At 47.5% G+C, this 23,831-nt stretch overlaps 1 protein-coding gene across 1 annotated transcript; it reads left to right on the top strand.

Annotated features, from left to right (window-relative positions):
• Positions 1-239: 239 nt before the first annotated feature.
• On the top strand, positions 240-23,557 carry LOC133043024 (polycystin family receptor for egg jelly-like). Its single transcript, XM_061123917.1, has 5 exons — positions 240-291; positions 909-985; positions 1,946-2,050; positions 16,269-21,098; positions 21,183-23,557. The coding sequence occupies exons 1-5, from the start codon at positions 240-242 to the stop codon at positions 23,367-23,369; spliced, it is 7,251 nt and encodes a 2,416-aa protein (XP_060979900.1). The 3' UTR covers positions 23,370-23,557.
• Positions 23,558-23,831: the final 274 nt, after the last annotated feature.

Below are 23,831 nucleotides of genomic sequence, written 5' to 3' on the forward strand. Positions count from 1 at the left end.
TAAGAAAATTGGTTAACAGCTCCTGTATTTTCCAACCAAAGCATTTTCCTTATGTAAATGCCATGCTAAGCTTGATCAGAATTAAATATGTGATTCCTCTGTGCTGCCTGTAGTGATTTCTGTGAGAGGGGCACATATACAGATGGCTCCTGCCTTCCAAATGCAGTGCCTGCAAAGGGGATCAAATTGCAGGTGGTCACTGCTTTGACCCAAGTGTTTGTCACTCGCTTGGCACCCTGATGGTGCTCACTCAGCTGCACTGCATGGCCATGGAACCGCGCACCTTGGCAGGTATGGGCACGTGCACATGTAGAGGCCTTCCATCCCTTCATCCCTGGGGTCGGGGTTGTCTTCCTGCCAATTAGACAATACTCTTTCTGACTCAAACAAGACCACCCAAACTGTCATAATCAAATGCTCAGTTCTGTGTTTTCTAACTTCCCTGGTGGGAATTCACAGGTGTGGCAAGGTTCTGGTAGGCTGGTTCTGGGTGAAGTGTACGTCCTGCATAGCATTTCTCATTATCACCCAACTTCCACCTGTACTAATTTTTTAGAAGCATGGCCTTGCCCAGTAACTGTACGGGACTGGTTCTGGGGTCAGAATGTCTGACTCTTGAGAACCCATGACTGTAGCCTGCCAGCCTCCTCTGTCCTTGGGATTCTTGAGATAAGAATGCTGGAGTGGGTTGTCATTTACTTACCCAGGGGATCAACCCGACCCAGGGATTGAACCTGGGCCTCTAAAGTTGCAGGCAGATACTTGACAGCTGAACCACCAAGGAAGCCCACAGGAGAACAAGTGTGAAAGGAGAGAGAGGGCCCCCACATCACCCCTTCCTGCTCCTGGCGGTTGTGACTCTTATCTCAGTCCCCCTCTGACTTCCTGAACCATCCTGCCACCCACAGGTGCCCACACGGACGGCGCCCAGCAGGAGGGCCCAATGCCAAGGTGTCCAGGGGACCTTCCTGCATCTGGCCCCTGGGTGATGACGCCTGGTCCCCTAGCACAGAGCCAAGATTACAGAGAAGTCCCCTGTGTCCCCCCTCAAAGCCCTGACTCAGGACTGCATCACAGACCCTGTCACCTCCTGTCAAGTCCCACCTCTACTTCTGTGAACCCAGAGGTCTGCAGAGACCCAAGTGCCCTGTGGCCCCAGGAGGGCAGCAATGCCCCCTGGGGAGGACAGGGTGCTGGGAGCCCTCCAGGGCAACGTCTGGGGGACGAGCCCTGCTGGGAGCTGGGGAGCAGGTCTGTCCAGGGAGCATGGACGGTGCTCAGGCAGCCTGTGGAGCCTGGCGCTGCCTTCTGTGGGCTGGGCGGCCTTGGCCGTGGCCTCCCGGAGCCCGGCTGCTCTCCTCTGAGTGATGAAGGGGCTCAGTGCCTCATGGCATTGCATCCAGCAGATGGACCGGGCACGTCCAAGTGAGGGCCAACCCTGAGCCAGGCCCAGGAGCGGTTGTCACTCCCGGGTACATGGTGGTCCCTCCCTGGGCCTCAGTCTCTGCTCCTGGGAGGGGAGGCGCTGGAGGAGGGGCCTCTGAGTCAGACAAGCCGAGGCCCCGGGGCCTGCAAGCCAGGGTGTCCAGGGTGCGTCCAGGGTAGCGGCCAGCCAGTGTGCCCCAGCACAGAGGGAGGGGCCAGGCCCGCGGGAAGCACTTAGCATCCCACCCGGCTCTGTGCCCTTGGCTGCGGCTGCCGCCAGTGGAGGCGGTACTCAAGAGAAGGCCTGGCCAGCAGGCCCCAATGCAGGTCAGGAAGCCAGCCGGCTGAAATAAAACTTGTATATAAGGGGCTAAACTTCTTAGGACGACCTGTGGTCTCTGAGCGGCCAGGAAACGCGCATGTTTCTTGGGGCCTGGCTGCACTGGAGAGTCCCCTTGTCCCTTCCGTGTGCCCAGGACCCGCACTCATCTCTTGGGGACCTCGCCCCTCTGGTCCCCAGGAAGGTCTGATCGCGCTGCCACCCGCGCACCAGGCCACCTCGGGGATGCGGGTCCGCGGGCGCTCTGCCGAGGGCGGCCTCCGAGTACCTGACAGTCGCACATCGGTGTGGTGGCGGCCATGGTGCGCGCGGGCCCCGCGTCCGCGGTGGTCTGCGCGTCGCCGCGCCCTTCCGCGCGGGGGCGGGCTGTCGAGCCTCGGGGGCGGGGCTGGGGGCGGGCGCGGTCCCCGCCCACTACTGGCCTCCGACACACCCGCAGCGCCAGGAGGGTTACCCTCCCGGCGGGGGAACCCAGGGCCACCCCAGGCTGGCAGCTTTGGTGTGAGCCCCACCTACCCGATCAGACAGGAGCCAGGGGCGGCAGGGGTGGAGGGCGGGCGTGGGAGAGTGGGTGGGATGAGGGAGTCCCTTTCCATGGGGACCCCCTGAGAGGTGACTGCAGGGACCCCTGGGAGGCAGAGGAGCCCTGGGGCAGCGGTCCCTTTGAACAACAAGTGGGACCAGGGGCCGTGCTGTAAGGGCCCCGACCCCGGATGCCTCTGTCCTGGGTGTGGCCCGGACAGTTGCACAGGGCCTCACACTTAGAAGGACCCCATGCTCGCTTTAAACCTCTGCTCTGGTCATCTTGAAATTCTTGACCATCTTTGAACAAGGTTCCTACATTTTGATTTTGCACAGGGCCCTGAAAATCATGTAGTCGGGCCTCTGACAGCCAATGCATTAGCACGTGCATCTTTTCTGAATTCCCCACAGCACACCACCTCCATGGCCACTAACCCCAAACTGAGTCAGGACCAGCTCACTCACATACCGAGCGTTCTTGCAGCAGGCAGGCCTGTGCCTTTGGTTTCCCTTGACCCCGCCTAAGAGGCCCCTGATCCTTCAACCCTGTCCACCTACAGTCTATCTCCCTCACCGCAGGAGGATGCTTCCAACCTGGAAATCAGATCAGGCCCTTCCCTGCTCAAAACCCTCAAACACTTCCCAACCCACTTGAGATAAAATTCAAATACACGACCATGGTCTCTGAGGCCCAGCTTGCCCTGGTCACTGGCCGTCTCTCCAATGACATCGTCTACCACTTCCTCTCCTCTCTGCTTACTCAAGCCCACTAACCTTCTCTCTCTTTCCTGCCTCCCTGCATTTGTACTTACAGGTCCCTGTCCTAGTTATGCCCTTCCCTAGCTCTTTGTGAGGCATGCGCCCTCATTTCATGCTGATCTGTTGGCTTAGAGAGCACCTCCTTGAAGAGGCCTTCCTTGATTCCCCATCTCACTGTCATTCATATCTCTACCTGCCTCATTTGTCTTCATATCACTTATCACAGTAAAAGCCCACATGGTATGTCATGTTTGGATTATTTTTGATTGTCTTTTACCCCCATTATAATGGAAGTTGTATGGGAACTAAGCCTAGGGCTGATGCCTAGGAAAATGCTGGGTATAGTGTAGCTGCTTGTGAACTCTGTATGTGATAACTATAGTTCAATGAATTAAGGGAGAATGAAAAGGGGAAAAAAATCATATATAATAAGGAATAATCAGGGATAATAAGAAAACAAATAATTAGGTGACAGATGTAAGTTCAGATACATCAATCATTACATGATCTGGTTCAAGATGGCAAGGTAGAGGGATGTGGGCTCATCTCCTCCTGCAAGAGCACCACAGTTGCAACTAGCTGTTGAAAAAACAGCAATAGAAGGATGCTGGAACCCACCAAATAAAGATACCCTGTGTCTAAAGACAAAGAAGAAACTGCAGTGAGATGGTAGGATAGGTGCAATCAAGATCAAACCAAATCCTATACCTACTGGGTGGGTGAGCCACAGACTGGAGAACAATAATCCCAAAGAAGTTCTCATACTGTTGTGAAGGATTTAAACTCCATGTCAGTCTTGCAGCCTCGGGATCTGATAAAGGGACTGGGAATGCCCAGGGAATCTGGCCTTGAGGGCCAGCGAGATTTGATTAAAGGACTTCCAGAAGGGTGGGGGAAACAAAGACTCCAGTCTTGGAGGGCACCAACATTTCGCCTGCATCCAGATCCAGATGAGAAAAGCACTGACCCCACAAGAGACTGAACCAAAACTACCTGCGAGTGTTGGAGGGCCTCCTGTGAAGATGTGGGTCATCAGGGGCTCACTACAGGGACAGGGGCACTGGAAGGTCCCCCTTGGCGTAAGCCCTCTTGGAATTCACCATTAACCCCACCATAGAGCTTGCAGTGGCGCTGGAGTGGCTACAAGAGATACCCTGCATGAAGAGGTACCCCACGTCCAAGGGCAAAGAAGCCCCAGCAAGATGGTAGGAGGGGCGAGTTTGTGCTTAGAATCAAACCCCATTCCCGCCAGAGATGCTCAGAAGGCTCAAACCTCCCTTGTGGGCACCAGGAGCCAGAGACCCCAGAGAGACTGAGACAGAACTGTGTTTGAGTGTCTCCTGTGGAGGTACGGGTCAGCAGTGGCCTGCCTCAGGGGCAGGGGTGCTGGGTGCAGCAGACCTGGGTAAGGCATAAGCCCTCTTAGAGGAGGTCTCCATTAACCCCACCATGGAGCTGCCAGAACTCACACAGGACTGGGGAAATAGACTCTTTGAAGGCACAAACAGAACCTCGTGCACCAGGACCCAGGAGAAAGGGGCAGTGACCCCGTGAGAGACTGACCCAGACAGGCCCGGGAGGGGCCAGGAGTCTCCGGGGGAGGCATGGGTCGGTGGTGGCCTGCTGCGAGGTCAGGGGCACTGGGTGCGGCAGTGCCTGCCTGGGACCTTTTGACGGAGGCCGCCATGATCTTCATTACCTCCACCAGAGTTTAACCCAGGTAAACAACAGGGAGGGTACACAGCTCCACCCATCAACAGAAAATTAGGTTAAAGATTTACTGAGCGTGGCCCCGCCCATCAGAACAAGACCTTTCCCCCTCAGTCAGTCTCTCCCATCAGGAAGCTTCCATAAGCCTCTTATCCTTCTCCATCAGAGGGCAGAAAGCCTGAAAATCACAATCAGAGAAAACTAACCAGCCTGATCACATGGACTATAGCCTTGTCTACCTCAATAAAACTATGAGCCATGCTGTGTAGGGCCACCTGAGATGAACAGGTCATGGTGGAGAGTTCTGACAAAATGTCGTCCACTGGAGAAGGGAATGGCAATCCACTTCAGCATTCTTGCCTTGAGAACCCCATGAACAGTATGAAAAGGCAAAAAGATAGGACACTAAAAGATGAACTCCCCAGGTCAGTAGGTGCCCAATATGCTACTGGAGATCAGTGGAGAAATAACTCAAGAACGAATGAAGGGATGGAGCCAAAGCAAAAACAGCACCCAGTTGGGGATGCAACTGGTGATAGAAGTAAAGTCCGATGCTGTAAAGAGCAGTAGTGCATAGGAACCTGGAATGTTAGGTCCATGAATCAAGGCAAATTAGAAGTGGTCAAACAGGAGATGGCAAAAGTGAACGTAGACATTTTACAAATTAGCGAACTAAAATGGACTGGAATGGGTGAATTTAACTCAGATGACCATTATATCTAACTGTGGGCAAGAATCCCTTAGAAGAAATGGAGTAGCCATCATAGTCAACAAAAGAGTTTGAAATGCAGCACTTGCATGCAATCTCAAAAATGACAGAATGATTTCTGTTTATTTCCAAGGCAAACCATTCAATATCACAGTAATCCAAGCCTATGCCCCGACCAGCAATGCTGAAGAAGCTGAAGAGTTCTGTGAAGACCTATAAGACCTTCTAGAACTAACACCCGAAAAATATGTCCTTTTCATTATAGGGGACTGGAATGCAAAAGTAGAACGTCAAGAAACACCTGGAGTAACAGTTAAATTTGGCCTTGGAATACAAAATGAAGCAGGGCAAAGGCTAATAGAGTTTTGCCAAGAGAATGCACTGGTCATAGCAAACACACTCTTCGAACACAAGAAAAGACTCTACACATGGACATCACTAGATGGTCAATACTAAAATCAAATTGATTCTATTCTTTGCAGCCAAAGAAGAAGATGCTCTATACAGTCAGAAAAAAACAAGACAGGAGTTGACTGTGGCTCAGATCATGAACTCCTTATTGCCAAATTCAGACTTAAATTGAGGAAAGTAGGGAAAACCACTAGACCATTCAGATATGACCAAAATCAAATCCCTTACCATTATACAGTGGAAGTGACAAATAGATTCAAGGGATTAGATCAAATAGAGTGCCTTGAAGAACTATGGACAGAGATTCGTGACATTGTACAGGAGGCAGGGATCAAGACCATCCCCAAGAAAAAGAAATGCAAAAAGGAAAAATGGTTGTCTGAGGAAGCCTTACAAATAGCTGTGAAAAGAAGAGAAGTGAAAAGCAAAGGAGAAAAGGAAAGATGTACCCATTTGAATGCAGAGTTCCAAAGAATAGCAAGGAGAGTTAAGAAAGCCTCCTCAGTGATTCAATGCAAAGAAATAGAGGAAAACAATAGAATGGGAAAGACTAGACATCTCTTCAAGAAAATTAGAGATGCCAAGGGAACATTTCAGGAAAAGATGAGCACAAGGACAGAAATGGTATGGACCTAACAGAAACAGAAGATATTATGAAGAGGTGGTAAGAATACACAGAACTATACAAAAAGGATCTTCACAACCCAGATAATCATGATAGTGTGATCACTCACCTAGAGCCAGACATCCTGGAATGCAAAGTCAAGTGGGCCTTAGGAAGCATCACTATGAACAAAGCTAGTGGAGGTGATAGAATTCCAGTTGAGGTATTTCAAATGCTAAGAGATGATGCTGTGAAAGTGCTGCACTCAATATGTCAGCAAATTTGGAAAACTCAGCAGTGGCCACAGGACTGGAAAAGGTTAGTTTTCACTCCAATCCCAAAGAAGGGCAATGCCAAAGAATGCTCAAACTACTGCACAATTGCACTAATCTCACACACTAGCAAAGTCATGCTCAAAATTCTCCAAGCCAGGCTTCAATAGTACGTGAACCGTGAATTTCCAGATGTTCAAGCTGGATTTAGAAAAGGCAAAGGAACCAGAGATCAAATTGCCAACATTTGTTGGATCATCAAAAAAGCAAGAGAGTTCCAGAAAAACATCTACTTCTGCTTTATTGACTACACAAAAGCCTTTGACTGTGTGGATCACAACAAACTGTGGAAAATTCTTCAAGAGATGGGAATACCAGACCACCTGACCTGCCTCTTGAGAAATCTGTATGCAGGTCAGGAAGCAACAGTTAGGACTGGAAATGGAAAAACAGACTGGTTCCAAATTGGGAAAGGAATAGGTCAAGGCCGTATACTGTCACCCTGTTTATTTAACTTATATGCAGAGTACATCATGAGAAACATGGAATCAAGATTTCTGGGAGAAATATCAATAACCTCAGACATGCAGATGACACCACCCTTATGTGGTGTGAAGTGAAGAGGAACTGAAGCCTCTTGATGAAAGTGAAAGAGGAGAGTGAAAAAGTTGGATTAAAACTCAACATTCAGAAAACTGAGATCATGGCATCTGGTCCCAATACTTCATGGCAAATAGATGGGGAAACAATGGAAACAGTGACAGCCTTTATTCTCTTGGGCTCCAAAATCACTGCAAATCTTGACTGCACCATGAAATTAAAAGACGCTTACCCTTTGGAAGGAAAATTATGACCAACCTAAGACAGAATATTAAAAACCAGAGACATTACTCTGCCAACAAAGGTCCACCTAGTCAAAGCTATGGTTTTCCCAGTAGTCATGTATGGATGTGAGAGTTGGACTATAAAGAATGCTGAGTGCTGAAGAATGGATGCTTTTGAACTGTGGTGTTGGAGGACTCTTGAGAGTCCATTGGACTGCAAGGAGATCCAACCAGTCCATCCTAAAGGAAATCAGTCCTGAATATTCATTGGAAGGACTGATGCTGAAGCTGAAACTCCAATACTTTGGCCACCTGATGCAGAGAAGACTCACTGGAAAAGACCCTGATGCTAAGAAAGATTGAAGGCAGGAGGAGAAGGGGATGACAGAGGATAAGAAGGTTGGATGGCATCACAACTCAATGGACATTAATTTGAGTAAACTCCAGGAGTTGGTGATGGACAGGGAGGCCTGGAGTGCAACAATCCATGGGGTCACAGAGTCGGACACAACTGAGCTGACTGAACTGACTGAGAAGTTGTAGATCCCAGTGTTGGGTTGACTCAGACCAAGTAACTAACAAGGAGAGAGTGCAACTCCATCCATCAGTAGATAATTGGATTAAAGCTTTATCAAGCAAGGCCCAGTTTTCCCCATGGCCAGTTCCTGTCATCAAGAAGCTTACACAAGCGTCTCAGCCTCATCCATCAGAGGGCAGACAGAAAAAGCAAGAAGAACGACAGTCTGACAGCAGTTAAATCAAAAACCATATTACAGAATGTTAATCAAGATGAAGGGCTTCCCTGATAGCTCAGTTGGTAAAGAATCTGCCTGCAATGCAGGAGACCCCGATTCGATTCCTGGGTCAGGAAGCTCTCCTGGAGAAGCGATAGGCCACCCACTCCAGTATCCTTGGGCCTCCCCTGTGCTTCACCTGGTAAAGAGTCCGCCTGCAATGGGAGAGACCTGGGTTCGATCCCTGGGTTGGGAAGATCCCATGGAGAAGGGAACAGCTACCCACTCTAGTATTCTGGCCTGGAGAATTCCACGAACTGTATAGTCATAGTCAAAGCTATGGTTTTTCCAGTAGTCATGCATGGATGTGAGAGCTGGGCCATAAAGAAGGCTGAGCACCGAAGAATTGATGCTTTTTTGAACTGCAATGTTGGGGAAGACTCTTGAGAGTCCCTTGGACAGGAAGGAGATCCAACCAGTCCATCCTAAAGGAAATCAGTCCTGAATATTTATTGGAAGGACTGATGTTGAAGCTGAAACTCCAATATTTTGGCCACCTGATGGGAAGAACTGACTCATTGGAAAAGACCCTGATGCTGGGAAAGATTGAAGGCGGGAGGAGAAGGGGACAACAGAGGATGAGATGGTTGGATGGCATCACTGACTCAATGGACATGAGTTTGAGCAAACTCCAGGAGTTTGTGATGGACAGGGAGGCCTGGCGTGCTGCCATCCGTGGGGTCGCAAAGAGTTGGACATGACTGAGCGACTGAACTGAACTGAGAGTCCATGGGGTCACAAAGAGTTGGATGTGACTGAGCAACTTTCACTTTCAATCATGATGAAAAAGCAGAAAGTTATGTCCTATATGAAGGGACAAGATAAAACCCCAGAAAAACAACTAAATGAAGGGAAGATAGGCAAACTTCTTGTAAAATAATTCAGAACAATGACATTCAAGATGATTCAGGATCTTGGGAACAGAATGGAGACAAAGACTGAGAAGATTTTAGAAATATTTACCAAAGACCTAGAAGAACTAAAGAACAAAGAGAGATGCATAATATACAAGATGGAATCAGTAGCAGAATAACTGAAGCGGAACAATGGATACATGACCTGGAGACCAGCATGGTGGAAATCACGGCCACGGTGCAGCATAGAGAAAAAAGAATGAAAAGAAATGAAGATAGCCGAAGAGGTGTCTGGGACAACATTAAATGCAACAACATTCACATTATAGGGGTCCCACAGGGAGAAGAGAGAGCGAAACGACCTGAGGAAGTATTTTAAGAGATAATAGCTGAAAACTTCCCTAACATTGGAGAGGAAATAATCAACCATGTCCAAGAAGCACAGAGAGGCTGAGGCAGAATAAAGCCAAGGAGGAACACGCCGAGACACATAGTAATCAAGCTGACAAAAATTAAAGACAGAGATAAAATAGTTAAGGCAACAAGTGAGAAATGGCAACATACAAGGGAACTCCCACCAGGCTATCGGCTGATTTCTCAACAGAAACTCTACAAGTCAGAAGGGAAAGTCATGATATATTTACAAGGATGAGAGGGAAGACCCTGCAACCAACAATACTTTACCCAGCAAGACTCTCCTTTACATGTGATGGAGAAATCAAAAGCTTTCCACATAAGCAAAAGTTGAGAGAATTCAGCACCACCAAACCAGCATTACAATAAGTGGTAAAGGAACTTCTCTAGGCAAGAAACACAAGAGAAGGAAAAACACTACAGAAAATAAACCCAGAACAATTAACAAAATGGTAATAGGGTCCTCAGTTCAGTTCAGTCTCTTAGTTGTGTCCGACTCTTTGCGACCCCATGGATTGCAGCACGCCAGGCCTCCCTGTCCATCACCAACTCCCAGAGCTTGCTCAAACACATGTCCATTGAGTTGGTGATGCCATCCAATCATCGCCTCTCTTTTGTCCCCTTCTCCTCCTGCCTTCAATCTTTCCCAGCATCAGGGTACTTTATAATGAGTCAGTACTTTGCATCAGGTGGCCAAAATATTGGAGTTTCAGCTTCAGTGTCAGTCCTTCCAATGAATATTCAGGACTGATTTCCTTTAGAATGGACCGGTTGGCTCTCCTTGCTATCCAAGGGACTCTCATGAGTCTTCTCCAACACCACAGTTCAAAAGCATCCATTCTTCAGCACTCAGCTTTCTTTATAGTCCAACTCTCACATCCTTACATGACTCCTGGGAAAACCATAGCTTTGACTAGGTGGACCTTTGTAGGCAAAGTAATGTCTCTGCTATTTAATATGCTGTCTAGGTTGGTCATAGCTTTTCTTCCAAGGAGCAACTGTCTTTTAATTTCATGGCTGCAGTCAACATCTGCAGTGATTCTGGAGCCCAAGAGAATAAAGGCTGTCACTGTTTCCATTGTTTCCCTATCAATTTGCCATGAAGTGATGGGACCAGATGCCATGATCTTAGTTTTCTGAATGTTGAGTTTTAAGCCATCTTTTTCACTCTCCTCTTTCACTTTCATCAAGAGGCTCTTCAGTTCCTCTTCACTTCACACCACATAAGCGTGGTGTCATCTGCATATCTGAGGTTATTGATATTTCTCCCAGCAATCTTGATTCCAGCTTGTGCTTCATCAGCCCAGCATTTCACATGATGTACTCTGCATATAAGTTAAATAAGCAGGGTGACAATATACAGCCTTGATGTATTCCTTTCTCAATTTGGCACCAATCTGTTGTTCCATGTCCTGTTCTAACTGTTGCTTTTTGACCTGCATACAGATTTCTCAGGAGGCAGGTCAAGTGGTCTGGTATTCCCATCTCTTGAAGAATTTTCCACAGTTTGTTGTGATCTACACAGTCAAAAGCTTTGGCGTAGTCAATAGATGTTTTTCTGGAACTCTCTTGCTTTTTCTATGATCCAACGAATGTTGGCAATTTGATCTCTCCTTCCTCTTTTTCTAAATCCAACTTGAACAGCTGGACATTCTCGGTTCACATACTGTTGGAGCCAGGCTTGGAGAATTTTGAGCATCACTTCGCTAGCATGTGAGATGAGTGCAACTGTGAAGTAGTTGGGCATTCTTTGGCACTGCCCTTCTTTGGGGTTGGAGTAAAAACTGACCTTTTCCAGTCCTGTGGCCACTGTTGAGTTTTTCAAATTTGCTGGCATATTGAGTGCAGCCCTTTAACTCAGCTGGAATTCCATCACCTCCGCTACCTGCCGGGGTCCAGCCTTGACAGGATCCAGGGGGTACCCTCAGGATGAACGGTGTCGGCGAGAGAGAGAGAAGACACGTGAGACTAGCCTTGATAGGGCCAAGTCTGTGAGGGAGAGAGAGAGAAAGAGAGAGAGAGAGTGAATGACCAGACGGGGGTGTTTGCAGGGTCTGGCAGAGTCTGGCAATGCTTTTTTACCATGGCTTTTATACCCTAAATTAGTACATTTCTAAGGGGAAGATAGTTTAACATTACGTCAGCTTGTTCTTCATGAAACCAGGGTGTTTTCTGCATACTTCTTTGTTTATGAGGGTCTTGTACATTACCTTCTGACCTTGGGGCCTATTAACATTTTATGCAAGTCAGGTGAATATAAACCTATTTTCTGTTTCTCTGGTGACCTTAACTGAAAGGTAGCAGTCTCATAGGGAAACAGTACAGAGTAGAAGTATAACCTTGTTAACACAAAAATTAATCCTTCTGCAGAAGTTGTCAGTTGCGTTTATCTAAGAAGTTTACCCCACACTGACTCTGTGACTTTGGTGAGGCAGCTTCTGCCTAGCACTCCTGGCTGACAATTAACAACCATTTCATTGTTACCACACTAGGGCTAAGTTCTTATTTTTCTAGATCTTTAACTATATTAACAGTGGTTTCTATAACACAACCTTAGCACATTAAAAGCAAAAACACAGTAAGCAAAACACAGCAAGCAAATCTCAACCCAATAACCACCTATAGAATAATTTTTCTTATGTTTTCTAATAGGACTCCTTTACCCCTTAAAAAGGTTCTATGTCTATTAGGGCTTTTATATAATCAGGTTCTTTATGCTATTTTATGATTAGGATATTATAAGCAATCATGCATATTAGTACCAAGGGCATAAATGCATTTGGCTAACAAACTACCAGCAAAGGAGTTTAAATTAAAACACTCCTTTCACCCTAAATAATTTCATAAAATACCACCACCCAAAAAACTTATAAAGTTCTAAATTGATTCTTATTTGGAAAGAAATCTGGGAAGGCCTTCTGCCTATGTTACAGAAATTAGGGAGTAGTCTATTAAACCAAGCATCAGAAGAACAGATACCATCTTTAAGGTGAGCACCGGGGGCAGCTTTGGGGCAGCTTTTTGGAATCCTTGAAAACCTGATCCGCCTCGCCCATCAGGCTTTCTCCCCATGACCTTGTCATGGGTGGGATCTCGTGAGCTAGCCTTTTCGGAATCCTTGAAAACCTGATCCGCCTTGCCCGTCAGGTTTTCTCCCTCACGACCTTTTCATGGGTAGGATCTCGTGTGCTGGCTCCAGGCAGCTACCTTCGTTCGTAGTGATGCTTCCTAAGGCCCACTTGACTTCTCATTCCAGAATGTCCGGCTCTAGGTGAGTGATCACACCATCATGATTATCTGGGTCATGAAGATCTTTTTTGTATAGTCCTTCTGTGTATTCTCGTCACCTGTTCTTGATATCTTCTGCTTCTGTTAGGTCCGTACCATTTCTGTCCTTTATTGTGCCCATCTTTGCATGAAATGTTCCCTTGGTATCTCTAATTTTCTTGAAGAGATCTCTAGTCTTTCCCATTCTGTTGTTTTCCTCTATTTCTTTGCGTTGATCGCTGAGGAAGGCTTTCTTATCTCTCCTTGCTATTCTTTGGAACTCTGCATTCAGATCTTTCCTTTTCTCCTTTGCCTTTCACTTCTCTTCTTTTCTCAGCTATTTATTTGTAAGGCCTCCTCAGACAATCATTTTTCCTTTTTGCATTTCTTTTTCTTGAGGATGGTCTTGATCACTGTCTCCTGTAAAATGTCACGAACCTCCATCCATAGTTCTTCAGGCACTCTATCAGATCTAATCCCAGAATTAGTTTGTCACTTCCACTGTATAATCATAAGGAATTTGATTTAGGTCATATCTGAATGGTCTAGTGGTTTCCCCCGCTTTCTTCAATTTAAGTGTGAATTTGGCAATAAGGAGTTCATGATCTGAGTTATGAACAGGTCCTGTCTTGATTCTGTTGACTGTATAGAGCTTCTCCATGTTTGGCTGCAAAGGATATAATCAGTCTAATTTTGGTGTTGACCATTTGGTAATGTCCATTTGTAGAGTTATCTCCTGTGTTGTTGGAAGAGTGTGTTTGCTATGAGCAGTACATTCTCTTGGAAAAACTCTGTTAGCCTTTACCCTGCTTCATTTTGTACTCCAAGGCTAAAGTTGCCTTTGGCCTTGTATAAGGTCATACATATTGATAATTACCTTAAATGTAAATGGATTAAACACACCAACCAAAAGACATAGAGTGGCTGTGGGTGAAAACATGTTCATGTATACACTTCCAGCTACCACATCACTCTGCTTGACCCACCCACAAATTGTATCTAATTATTTTATATTGTTAACTTAATAATGTTCCCGTTATGGATTACAATTATAATTATCTTTTATTTTTGGTCTGGCTATTGATTGTGAAAACTGATAAACATCTTTTACAGTTGTGATTATATAGCTATTGCTCACCAAATACCATTATATGATAATTGGTCAACAGAAAAATAATAGAACTCTATACCACCAAAATTAGGATCTAATAGAAAAACTTGTCCTAACTTTTAAAAATTCAGATGCATATCAGAATTATCTTGAAATTTTTTGAAGAATACAAACGGTCAGGTATCGCCTTTTTTCTCTAGAGGTCCAGATATATTTCTAATGAGCTGCCGCTGCTTAGTCACTTCAGTTGTGTCTGACTCCATGCAACCCCATGGACTGCAGCCCACCAGGCTCCTCCATCCATGGGATTCTCCAGGCAAGAGTACTGGAGTAGGGTGCCATTGCCTTCTCCTTCTAATGAGCAGTCATGTTTAAAACAACTAGACTATAGGATGATACTTCACTTTTATCTAGTTGCTTCACTTTTTCTATGTCATATTTAGTGCTTTCATCTCATTTAGTTTATGTTCTTCAATTTTTTCATCTTTTTTTTTCTTTTGATGTTTTTTCTCAAGCCTCTATCAAGTGTAATAGAAAGGCTTTTGTATACATATATATATATAATTATGTATAACATATATTTTGGAAAACTTACAAGTTTTGACTAAGAAAGTTTTTGCCTAATGAATAAATTTGCCTAATAAAAAAATTATCACATTTTTATTTCACTTGACTTAGCATGAATAGAATGCTAGATTTCTAATTAAAAATAGACAAGCAAGAAGCAACAAAGGCTTACTGTATAGCATAGGGAACTTTAGTCAGTATCTTGTAATAAACTATGGAAAATAATTTCAAAAATAATATTTATGTATTTGTATAACCGAACCATGCTGCTGTGGACCTGAAACACTGTAAATGAATGATACTTTGACAAAGTATACACACTAAAAATAATAACAGTAAACACATGAAATGCTGAGAGTAATTACACTAAATGGAAGTGGTCTTTTGTTGTGGTTGTTCACTGGCTAAGTCCCGTACTATTCTTTGCCATCCCACAGACTGCACCTTGCCAGGCTCCTCTGTCCCAGACAGTCTACCATAGAGTGTGTTCAAATTCATACACATTGAGTCAGTGATGCAATCTAACCGTCTCATCCTCTGTCCTCCCTTCTTTTGCCTTCAATCTTTCCCAGCATCGGGGTCTTTTCCAATGAGCTGGCTCTTCTCATCAGGTGACCAAGTATTGGAGTTACAGCACTAGACCATCCAAAGAATATGCAGGGTTGATGGTCTAAATAACTCAATTAAAAGGCAGAGATTGAATGAGTGGATAAAAGAGAAAAATTCTATTAAATGTGGCCTATAAAACACCACTTATAAACATAAAGACATGAATAAGTTGAAAGTAATTGAATGAAAAAAACAAATGCCACACAGACAATATGCATGAGAAGGCAGGTGTGGTCATTTTATTCTACATCAATCCCCCCCCACCGCCCACCGCCCTGTTTTATTGAGATATCACTGACATATAATGTGGCTATTTTTTTAACAGGCAAAGGAGAACTCAAATCAAAGACTGTCACAAAAGATAAACACATCATAATGATAATAGGATGAGATGGTTGGATGGCATTACTGACTCTATGGACATGAATTTGAGTAAGCTCCTGGAGTTGGTGATGGAAAGGGAAGCCTGGCATGCTGCAGTCCATGGGATCGTAAACAGTCGGACATGACTGAACGACTGAGCTGAATGATAATAGAGACAATTCAGCAAAAAGACAAAACCACAATTGTGTATCTACCTAATGATTAGAGCTCCAAAACATAGGAAGCAAAAGTTAACAGAATTAAACAATGAAATAGACAATTCCACGGTTACAGTAGGAGAGATTATCACTGTCTCTCAGCAATTGCTAGAACTAGAAAACACTGCAGACAATACATAGATCTAAGGAACAGCACCACCCTTCTTGACTTGACTCCCAAACAGAGGACAGTACACCCAACAACAGTGGAAGACACATTCTATTCAGGTGACATGGGACACACAGATGGACCTAAGACAGACCACACGGTGGACTCACACGAGTCTCAACTCGTTCGAAACGGTAAAGGATCGCACAGAATATTCTGTGACCATAACAAAACTGAATTACAAATCAATCTGTGGGGATTTTTACAGAAACTCTAAGTATCTGTAAGTGAAAGTGTAAGCTGAATTCACAGGTCAGACCCAAGGAGAGGAAACTGAACGACTGATTTCCTGGGCCGCAGGAAGCCCACTGACCACGCTGACCCAGGCCACCGTGGCCCCCGAACCCCACGCCCGCCGTGACCCCGGCCCGCGCCCCGGCCGGCCCGCGCCGCACACGCCTTGTCCGTTGGCCCTCCGCCCTGCGCCTCCGACGCAGCTCGCACCGGGCGCTGCCATGGGGCCCGGGCCGGCTCTCCTGCTCCTGGGCCTGGGCCTGGGCCTGGGCTGTGGGCCTGGCCGCCAGCCTCCGCCCCCGGCTCCCCCGCAGGCGCCCGGCTCGCCGTCCCGAGACCTCCCCGTCCCGACGCCCGCCTCGGCCCGGCGTTCCCCTTCCGAGACCCAGGCCCTCGTCCAGGCGCGGGGCCCGGAGGCCGCGCTCCGCTCGGTGAGGGCCTCCCGGGACCCTGGGGAGCGGGGCGCAGGCTTTGGCGGCCTTGGAGCCGGCCGCGCCCGCGTCAGCCTCCGGGCCCGCGCGGCCCCGGGTGGCGGCATCTTCCTGAGCGGCCGCCGCGGCCTCTGCCTGCCGGCCGGGCGTCCCGCGGGCCTCGCGCCGCGCTGCCTCCGCGCGCACGTCCAGCTGCGCGCCCGCCGCGCCGCCGCCACCGCGCCCGCGCCCGCGCCGGTGGACCTGCAGCTGTCCGCGCCTGGCGGCCGGCTCTCCCTGCGCTGGCTGTCCCACCTGCCGCGCTCGCTCGGGCCTCTGGAGTGGACCTTCCGCCTCGGGCTGCTCGGGCCTGCGGCCGCCGAGCACCACGCGTTGCCCCGTCGGGCTCTGCACCGCGCCCGGCGCTCCTACCCGGGATTCGTGGCCCGAACCGAGTGTCCCACGGACGGGCCCAACCCGGTCGTCCTAGAAGCTGTCAGCCCGAACAGCTCGGAACCCGCTGAGTCCTCGGTGTCCTGTCAGGTAACCCGACCGTCGCTCTGTAAATTGGACCCTGTGCGGATAAATAGGAACGACGATAAACCGGTGCGACTGACCAGGGACATGGGAGACACCTTCAATGCAACAGTCATCCTCTTCTGTCCACTCCAACAGTACTTTCTGCGGATGTGGTATATCTATCCCGTGCCCTATGTAGGAGCCGTGCCCGACTGGAGTAAAACTCTGAGAAACCCACCGGTCAAGTTAGGTAGATCTGCAACAGTGTTGATTATACCCCCATATTCTTTCACTTGGGGGGTGTATCTGTTTAATTTCACGGTGGTTGTCAAAACACGGGATCCCCGGGTTCCAGGGCAGAATGACTCAGATAGCATCTATGTCGTCATTTATAGACGTCCCCTGAATGCTGTTATTTCAGGGCCTTCCAACATCACAATTAATTTCACAGATGGAGTGACTCTCAATGGAAATATGTCTTCTGATCCAGAGGAAACAGACCCTCTAGAGAGAGAGAGACTCAAGTTTCTCTGGTACTGTACTACAGACTCAAGAGACTATGATGGAGAAAACATAACAGTGATAAGCAAGGAAGTTTGTCTCCCGGAGCAGGTTGATCTCAAGTGGACATTGGCCTCTGGTCCTATTCTCACACTTTCTCCAGGAACACTTCAAGGTGGCCGTGTATATTTTTTCAGACTGGTGATCCAGAAGACCGGCAGGTCAGCATTTGCTGATGCAACACTGCACGTGCTTCAAGGAGCCCTGGTAGCAAGCATCTCATGTATTGAAAACTGTGACCAGGTTTTGGTTTTATCAGAGAGATTCTCGTTGTCTCTGGATTGCACAGGTTGTACGGCAGGCCGAGATGTCTATTGGTGGTCCATTCTGACGTCGTCAGGTCAGGAGGTGCCTTTTGACTGGACGGGGCTAACGTCAACAGGACGGAATGGTGCCTACGTGTCTATAAAGCCTTTTGCTTTCTGGAATTTCAGGGAAGATAAGTTTTGGATTTCTCTAAATGCAGCAACTTGGAGTGGAGTCACCTTGGCCTTAAGGTATCCTTTTGTTATTCACCATGTGCCAGTAACCATAGACTGCAAAATTGTTCCAGAGAAAGGAATTTCCTTCATTACAAAGTTTGTTGTCATTTGTACTTGTTTCAAGGATAAGAACATTGTTCTTACGTATAAAATAATAGTTCCTGATGTACATGGTTTTGGTGAAATCAGTTCTTTGAAAGAGAATAACTTTGGGTCCGTCCTATATTTGGGGAAGAATTGCACATCACCCCCTTCCTTTCTCCCTGTTGGTGTGTTGGACAGTCATTATGCCTTGAAAATAATAGCTCAGGCATATAATACCTCTCTGGGAGCTTTTTCTCAGGTGAACTTTTACGCCACTGTGCAGCCTCCCACTGACGTAAACTCATCACTGACTGTGCTGGAGGATTTATCCAACTTCACCATGGGACCAAATTCCTCCCTGTCTGCTTTGCTTCAACAGCAGGATTTTCTAAATGCAAGTTATTTAATATATGTAATAGCATCTGTCTTGAATAGCATGAAAACTGACGTACGTCTTCAAGCTGAGAAAATTAAACTCCGAGAACACCTTTTCAATCAGACACTCATTCTTCCTATAAACACTTTGGTGAATATTAGCCAGGTGGTCATGGCTGTTACTAAATTAACAGAGAAAACCTCTGAGATCAATGCATTCTCTCAGAAACTGGCCACAGTGAGGACTTGGCAAGCAAGCCAAGCCCTCCAAGATAGTCATCAGAGAGATAAGCGCATTTCTTCTGAGCAAATAGAAAGTGTGTGCACTGGAATATTAACAACCTTGTCTAACATACTGAAACTGCTGGTTCATTATGAAGTGTTCGAAGAGCCTTTCCACGTGGTTGAATCTCTAGCAGACACGGTATTGGCTGTGAAAGTGCCAGAGAACGAGACCACTGCCTTGAGGACCTCCAACTTTAGAATGTATGTCAAGAAAACAGAAAAGTGGAATGTTACCAAGTTCTTCAGCACCCAGAAGCACTGTCAGAATTGCTTTTATCCCACCCTAAACGTGAACAGCATTCCTAGTCTGCCTGCCAACGCTCCGATTTCCACGATGTTTTGTGAATTTGTGGATGACCCTTTCCCTTGGCTAAATTATGGGGAAAACAGTTTGACCCAGGTGGTTGGATTCCGAATGACAGGAGTCGAGGCCACGGGTGACGGGATTGAGATCCCACCTGATGCAGTGGAAGTGTATCTCATCAGGAAAAACCTGAGCTTTGGAACTTTTAATCTCACGGTGGGGCCCAGCTCAGAGCCTTATGCAGTGGATGAATCATTGAGAAAGACGACAGGGGCGTTTAGCTTTGTTGTGGACTGTACAGCAGGGAGGGACGTGTTGATCCACATCATGGCAGAAGTGTCCGTGTTGTTCACGGTGTCTGTGTACGCGGGCCGTGAGATCACACCCAACTCTTTTATGACCAGCTACCTGGTGCCCCATAAAATCCCTCCAATTGCCAACGAGAGTGACCTGTTTGACCCGGAGTGTCCGGTGAAGGAGGCCCGAGTGGTCTGTCTCCCCGCGGCCCTGCTGCAGCTCATAGCTCAGCGAACCGCTTCCTCCGAGTGCACCGTCGGCGTGCTTCTACAGGCACCTCGCTTCGTCCTAAAGCGCAATAACAAGTTGGTGAGAATTTCTGTTTTCAGCATTACATGCCTGAATATGTTTGGGATCCAGAGCGATTGGAGAGAAGACACCTGCATTGTTGGAGAGAGGACCACTTGGCAAAGAGTGCACTGTGTCTGCAAGAACCCGCGGCGGGCCAAGCGGCAGCTGGATACAATCAAACAGGCCAACCTTCACCTGCGTACCCACTATTTGACGGCCAGGGTGATCGTGGTCCCTAACCCTGTGGATTTACAAGTGGAGGCAGTCAAGAACATCACCCAAAACCCTGTGACCCTCTTCACTGTACTTCTCATTTTGCTGTTGTACTTGGTCCTTGCCTTCTGGGCCTTGCACAGAGATGAAACGGACCAGTATCTTAGGAACCATGTGATAGTTCTGCTTGATAATGATCCTTATGATAATGTGTGTTACCTAGTCACTGTTTTTACAGGAAGCCGTTGTGGTTCTGGGACCAGGGCCAATGTCTTTATCCAACTGCATGGAACCGAAGGTAGCAGTGATGTGCACTGTTTAAGCCACCCACAGTTTACAACTCTCTACCGAGGAAGCATCTGCACTTTCCTCCTAGCAACGACAAAGGACTTGGGGGACATCCATTCCCTCCGTGTGTGGCACAACAATGAGGGCAGGTCTCCTGGATGGTATTTAAGTAGAATCAAAGTGGAGAATCTGTTCAGCAGACACATCTGGCTCTTCATGTGCCGAGAATGGCTTTCTGTTGACACCTCTCTGGATCGAACCTTTCATGTAACCCCCCCAGATAAGCCTCTGAAGAAAATGGACTTTTTCCTTATAGATTTTAGTTACAAGCTGGGGAGAAGCCACTTGTGGTTCTCTGTTTTTCCTGGTGTCATTTCTGCACCGTTCAATAGGTTCCAGAGGCTGTCCTGCTGCTTAGCCATGCTGTTGTCAATGCTTATGTGTAATATCATGTTCTTCAATCTAGAGAAGGAGAATGAAGGAGAGACACAAGAGCGGAGGTTCATTGAGTTGATGGTGATCGGATTGCTAAGTGCCTTTATTACCCTCCCTGTGCAACTAGTGATCACATCTTTGTTCATGTATTCCCAGAGGAGACCTCAGGTGACTCTAAGTGAGGTCACTCCTCGGAAACATCCTTTGAAACCGCCAGCAAGTGAGCACTGGGAAGAACGACTGGGAAACTGGCATGCCTATGAAATTGACAAGGCAAGCTCCCAGGAACCTGTTTCTAAGAGACATCGTGCAAAACCCCAGGCTTCTGTCAAGGTCACCTCTAAAAGACAGCCCCTGGCCACGCAAGCAGAAAGCAAGGTCTCTCCCATCAAAAGCAAGGTCTCCCGTACCCAAAGCAGGATCACCAGAGCCCAAAGCAAGGTCTCTGGAGCACAACACCAGGTCTCCCACACCAAGGGAAGAAATATAAACACTAATAACCCAAACATTGAAGATAATACAAATGTTTCTGTGGAGAAGCAGCCTTCCCAACCAGGTTTGGCATCGCATAAAGAGAAAAGCAGGATTGTCCTGCCGCGATGGTGTGTTTGTGTAGCCTGGGTATTGGTTTTTCTCATCTGCAGTATATCCTCCTTCATCATCATATTTTATGGACTTGGTTACAGCTACGAAAAGTCAATAGCATGGCTGTTTGCATCATTTTGTGCATTCATTCTCTCAGTCTTTCTAGTGCAAATGTCTAAAATTATATTTATCTCAGCCTATAGAACAAGTAAGGCCAAGTATGGTAAAAACCTTTCATGGATCGGCAACTATCGCTTCACTGAGATCAAGGTGCACAACACCTGGAAGGACCCAGAAGAAATGCAAAGAAGCCAGGCGTACGTCATGGAGCTCCGAAACTCAAGGATGTACCAGCCGCTCACCCAAGATGAAATCACAATATTCAAAAGAAAGAAGAGGATCAAGAGAAGAGCTTTCCTGTTCCTGAGTTATATCCTCACCCACTTCATCTTTCTGGCTCTCTTGCTGAGCCTAGTCACAATCCTACGCCCCACTGACAGCTTTTACTACAATCAGTTTATTCGTGACCAGTTCTCTGTGGATCTGGCAGGCGTGACCAGGCTGGAAGGCATCTATCAGTGGCTGAATGGGGTGCTGTTGCCTCTGCTCCACAATGACCCAAATCCCACGTTTCTCCCTGACAGCTCCTCTAAAATCCTTGGCCTGCCACTGATGAGGCAGGTGAGGGCGCAACCTGGAGAGATAACGTGTCTGCCGGCCAAGAAATTTGTGGAGGGCAGCCTCAAAGGAGAGATTCGCTGTCACCCCGAATATGGGATGGACCCAGAAGACACAAAAAACTACTCTGGGTCATGGAATAAAGTTAGCAAGCGGGACACTGACAAGACGACCAAAGGGTTTACTTATAAGCCTCCAGAGAAGAGATGGGCGTACGCTTCCCATGGGCTGCTGCATACCTACGGCTCAGGAGGGTACGCCTTCTACTTTTTTCCGGCAGAGCAGCAGTTTAATTCCACACTGAGGCTCAGCGAACTCCAGAAAAGCCACTGGCTGGATGAGAAGACCTGGTCTGTGATTGTGGAACTGACCACCTTCAATCCAGACATCAGTCTCCTCTGTAGCATCTCGGTCATCTTCGAGGTCTCTCAGTTAGGTGTTGTGAACACTAGCCTGTCTGCACACTCCTTCTCGCTCACTCATGTCAACAGAAAAAACTCAGCTGACTCAGCAGAAAACTACTTGTACTTGGCCATCTTCATTTTCTTCCTTGCCTACACTTTTGACGAGGTTTACGTAATCACACAAGAAAGGACTGCCTACGTGCAAAGTGTATGTAATTTGCTCAACTTTGCTCTAAAATGCATCTTTACCTTGTGGATCGTGCTGTTTTTCAGGAAGCACTTCTTGGCCGTCAGTGTAGTTCGGGCTTACCGGTCAAACCCTGAGGATTTCATTCCCTTTCATGCAGTGGCTCAAGTGGATCACACCATGAAGGTGATTTTGGGTTTCCTGGTATTTCTGACGGTCCTGAAGACGCTCCGGTATTCCAGGGTCTTTTATGATGTGCGTCTGGCTCAGAGGGCCATTCAGACTGCCCTTCCCGGCATCTGCCACATGGCATTGGTGCTGTCCGTGTATTTCTTTGTCTTCATGGCATTCGGCTACTTGGTGTTCGGGCAGGACGAGTGGAACTACAGTGACATGATCCACGCCACCCAGACAGTAGTTTCCTACTGTGTCTCAGCTTTTCAGAACACTGAATTTTTCAATAACCGGGTTCTCGGGATCCTCTTCCTCTCATCTTTCGTACTGGTGATGATCTGCATATTGATCAACTTATTTCGTGCTGTGATTTTGTCTGCCTATAAGGAAATGAAGCAGCCTGTGTATGAGGAGCCCTCAGAAGAAGTGGAAGCCATGACCTATCTGTGTCGCCGGCTACGATCTGCTTTTTGCTGCCTGTGCTTCAAACCCAGGGCGGAAGACGAACCCAAGTTCTTCATCAACATGGTGTATGGGCAGCCAGAGAAGAACAGCCGCCGCTACCTGGGGCTGAAGACCAGAAACATTAATGGGAAGAAAATGGTTTACCTCGTCGTGTGATCCAGGACCGTGTCAAGACCCACAGGCAGGTTTCTCCCCAAGGCTCAGTTTCTGGGATCAAGGAATGTTTAGTGGCTCAGTTGTGTTTTCTCTCCACATCCTTCACAGTGCACACCCCCACGTCTGGACACATCTGCCGTGGTGGCCTCCACTCTTGGGACTTGAAAGGAGGGTCAAGGGCAGTGTGGCCTCTGCGGAGAGAGGAGGGCGACCATCTGTGAGTCCTGGGTTCATCTCCCTTTTTCTTAGAAGTTGCTGTCTTTGGCACCGACTGCAGTTTAGAGGGTTAGAGACCTAGATTTGGGGGAGGGAGCTTTAAGGGCCCCCAGCCTCATCTCAGCTTGTCAGAAGCAGCAGGTGAATGCTCCTGCTGTTGTGGTCCCCCTCTCCCCGAGGCTGGGCTGCCAGGGCTCGTGGTTCCGGGCAGAGCCCAGGTCCCTCAGTCCTGCTGGCCCTTCCCTT

This window comes from Dama dama, chromosome 22 (assembly GCF_033118175.1).
Source record: "Dama dama isolate Ldn47 chromosome 22, ASM3311817v1, whole genome shotgun sequence".
In the NCBI taxonomy this organism is placed as follows: domain Eukaryota; kingdom Metazoa; phylum Chordata; class Mammalia; order Artiodactyla; family Cervidae; genus Dama; species Dama dama.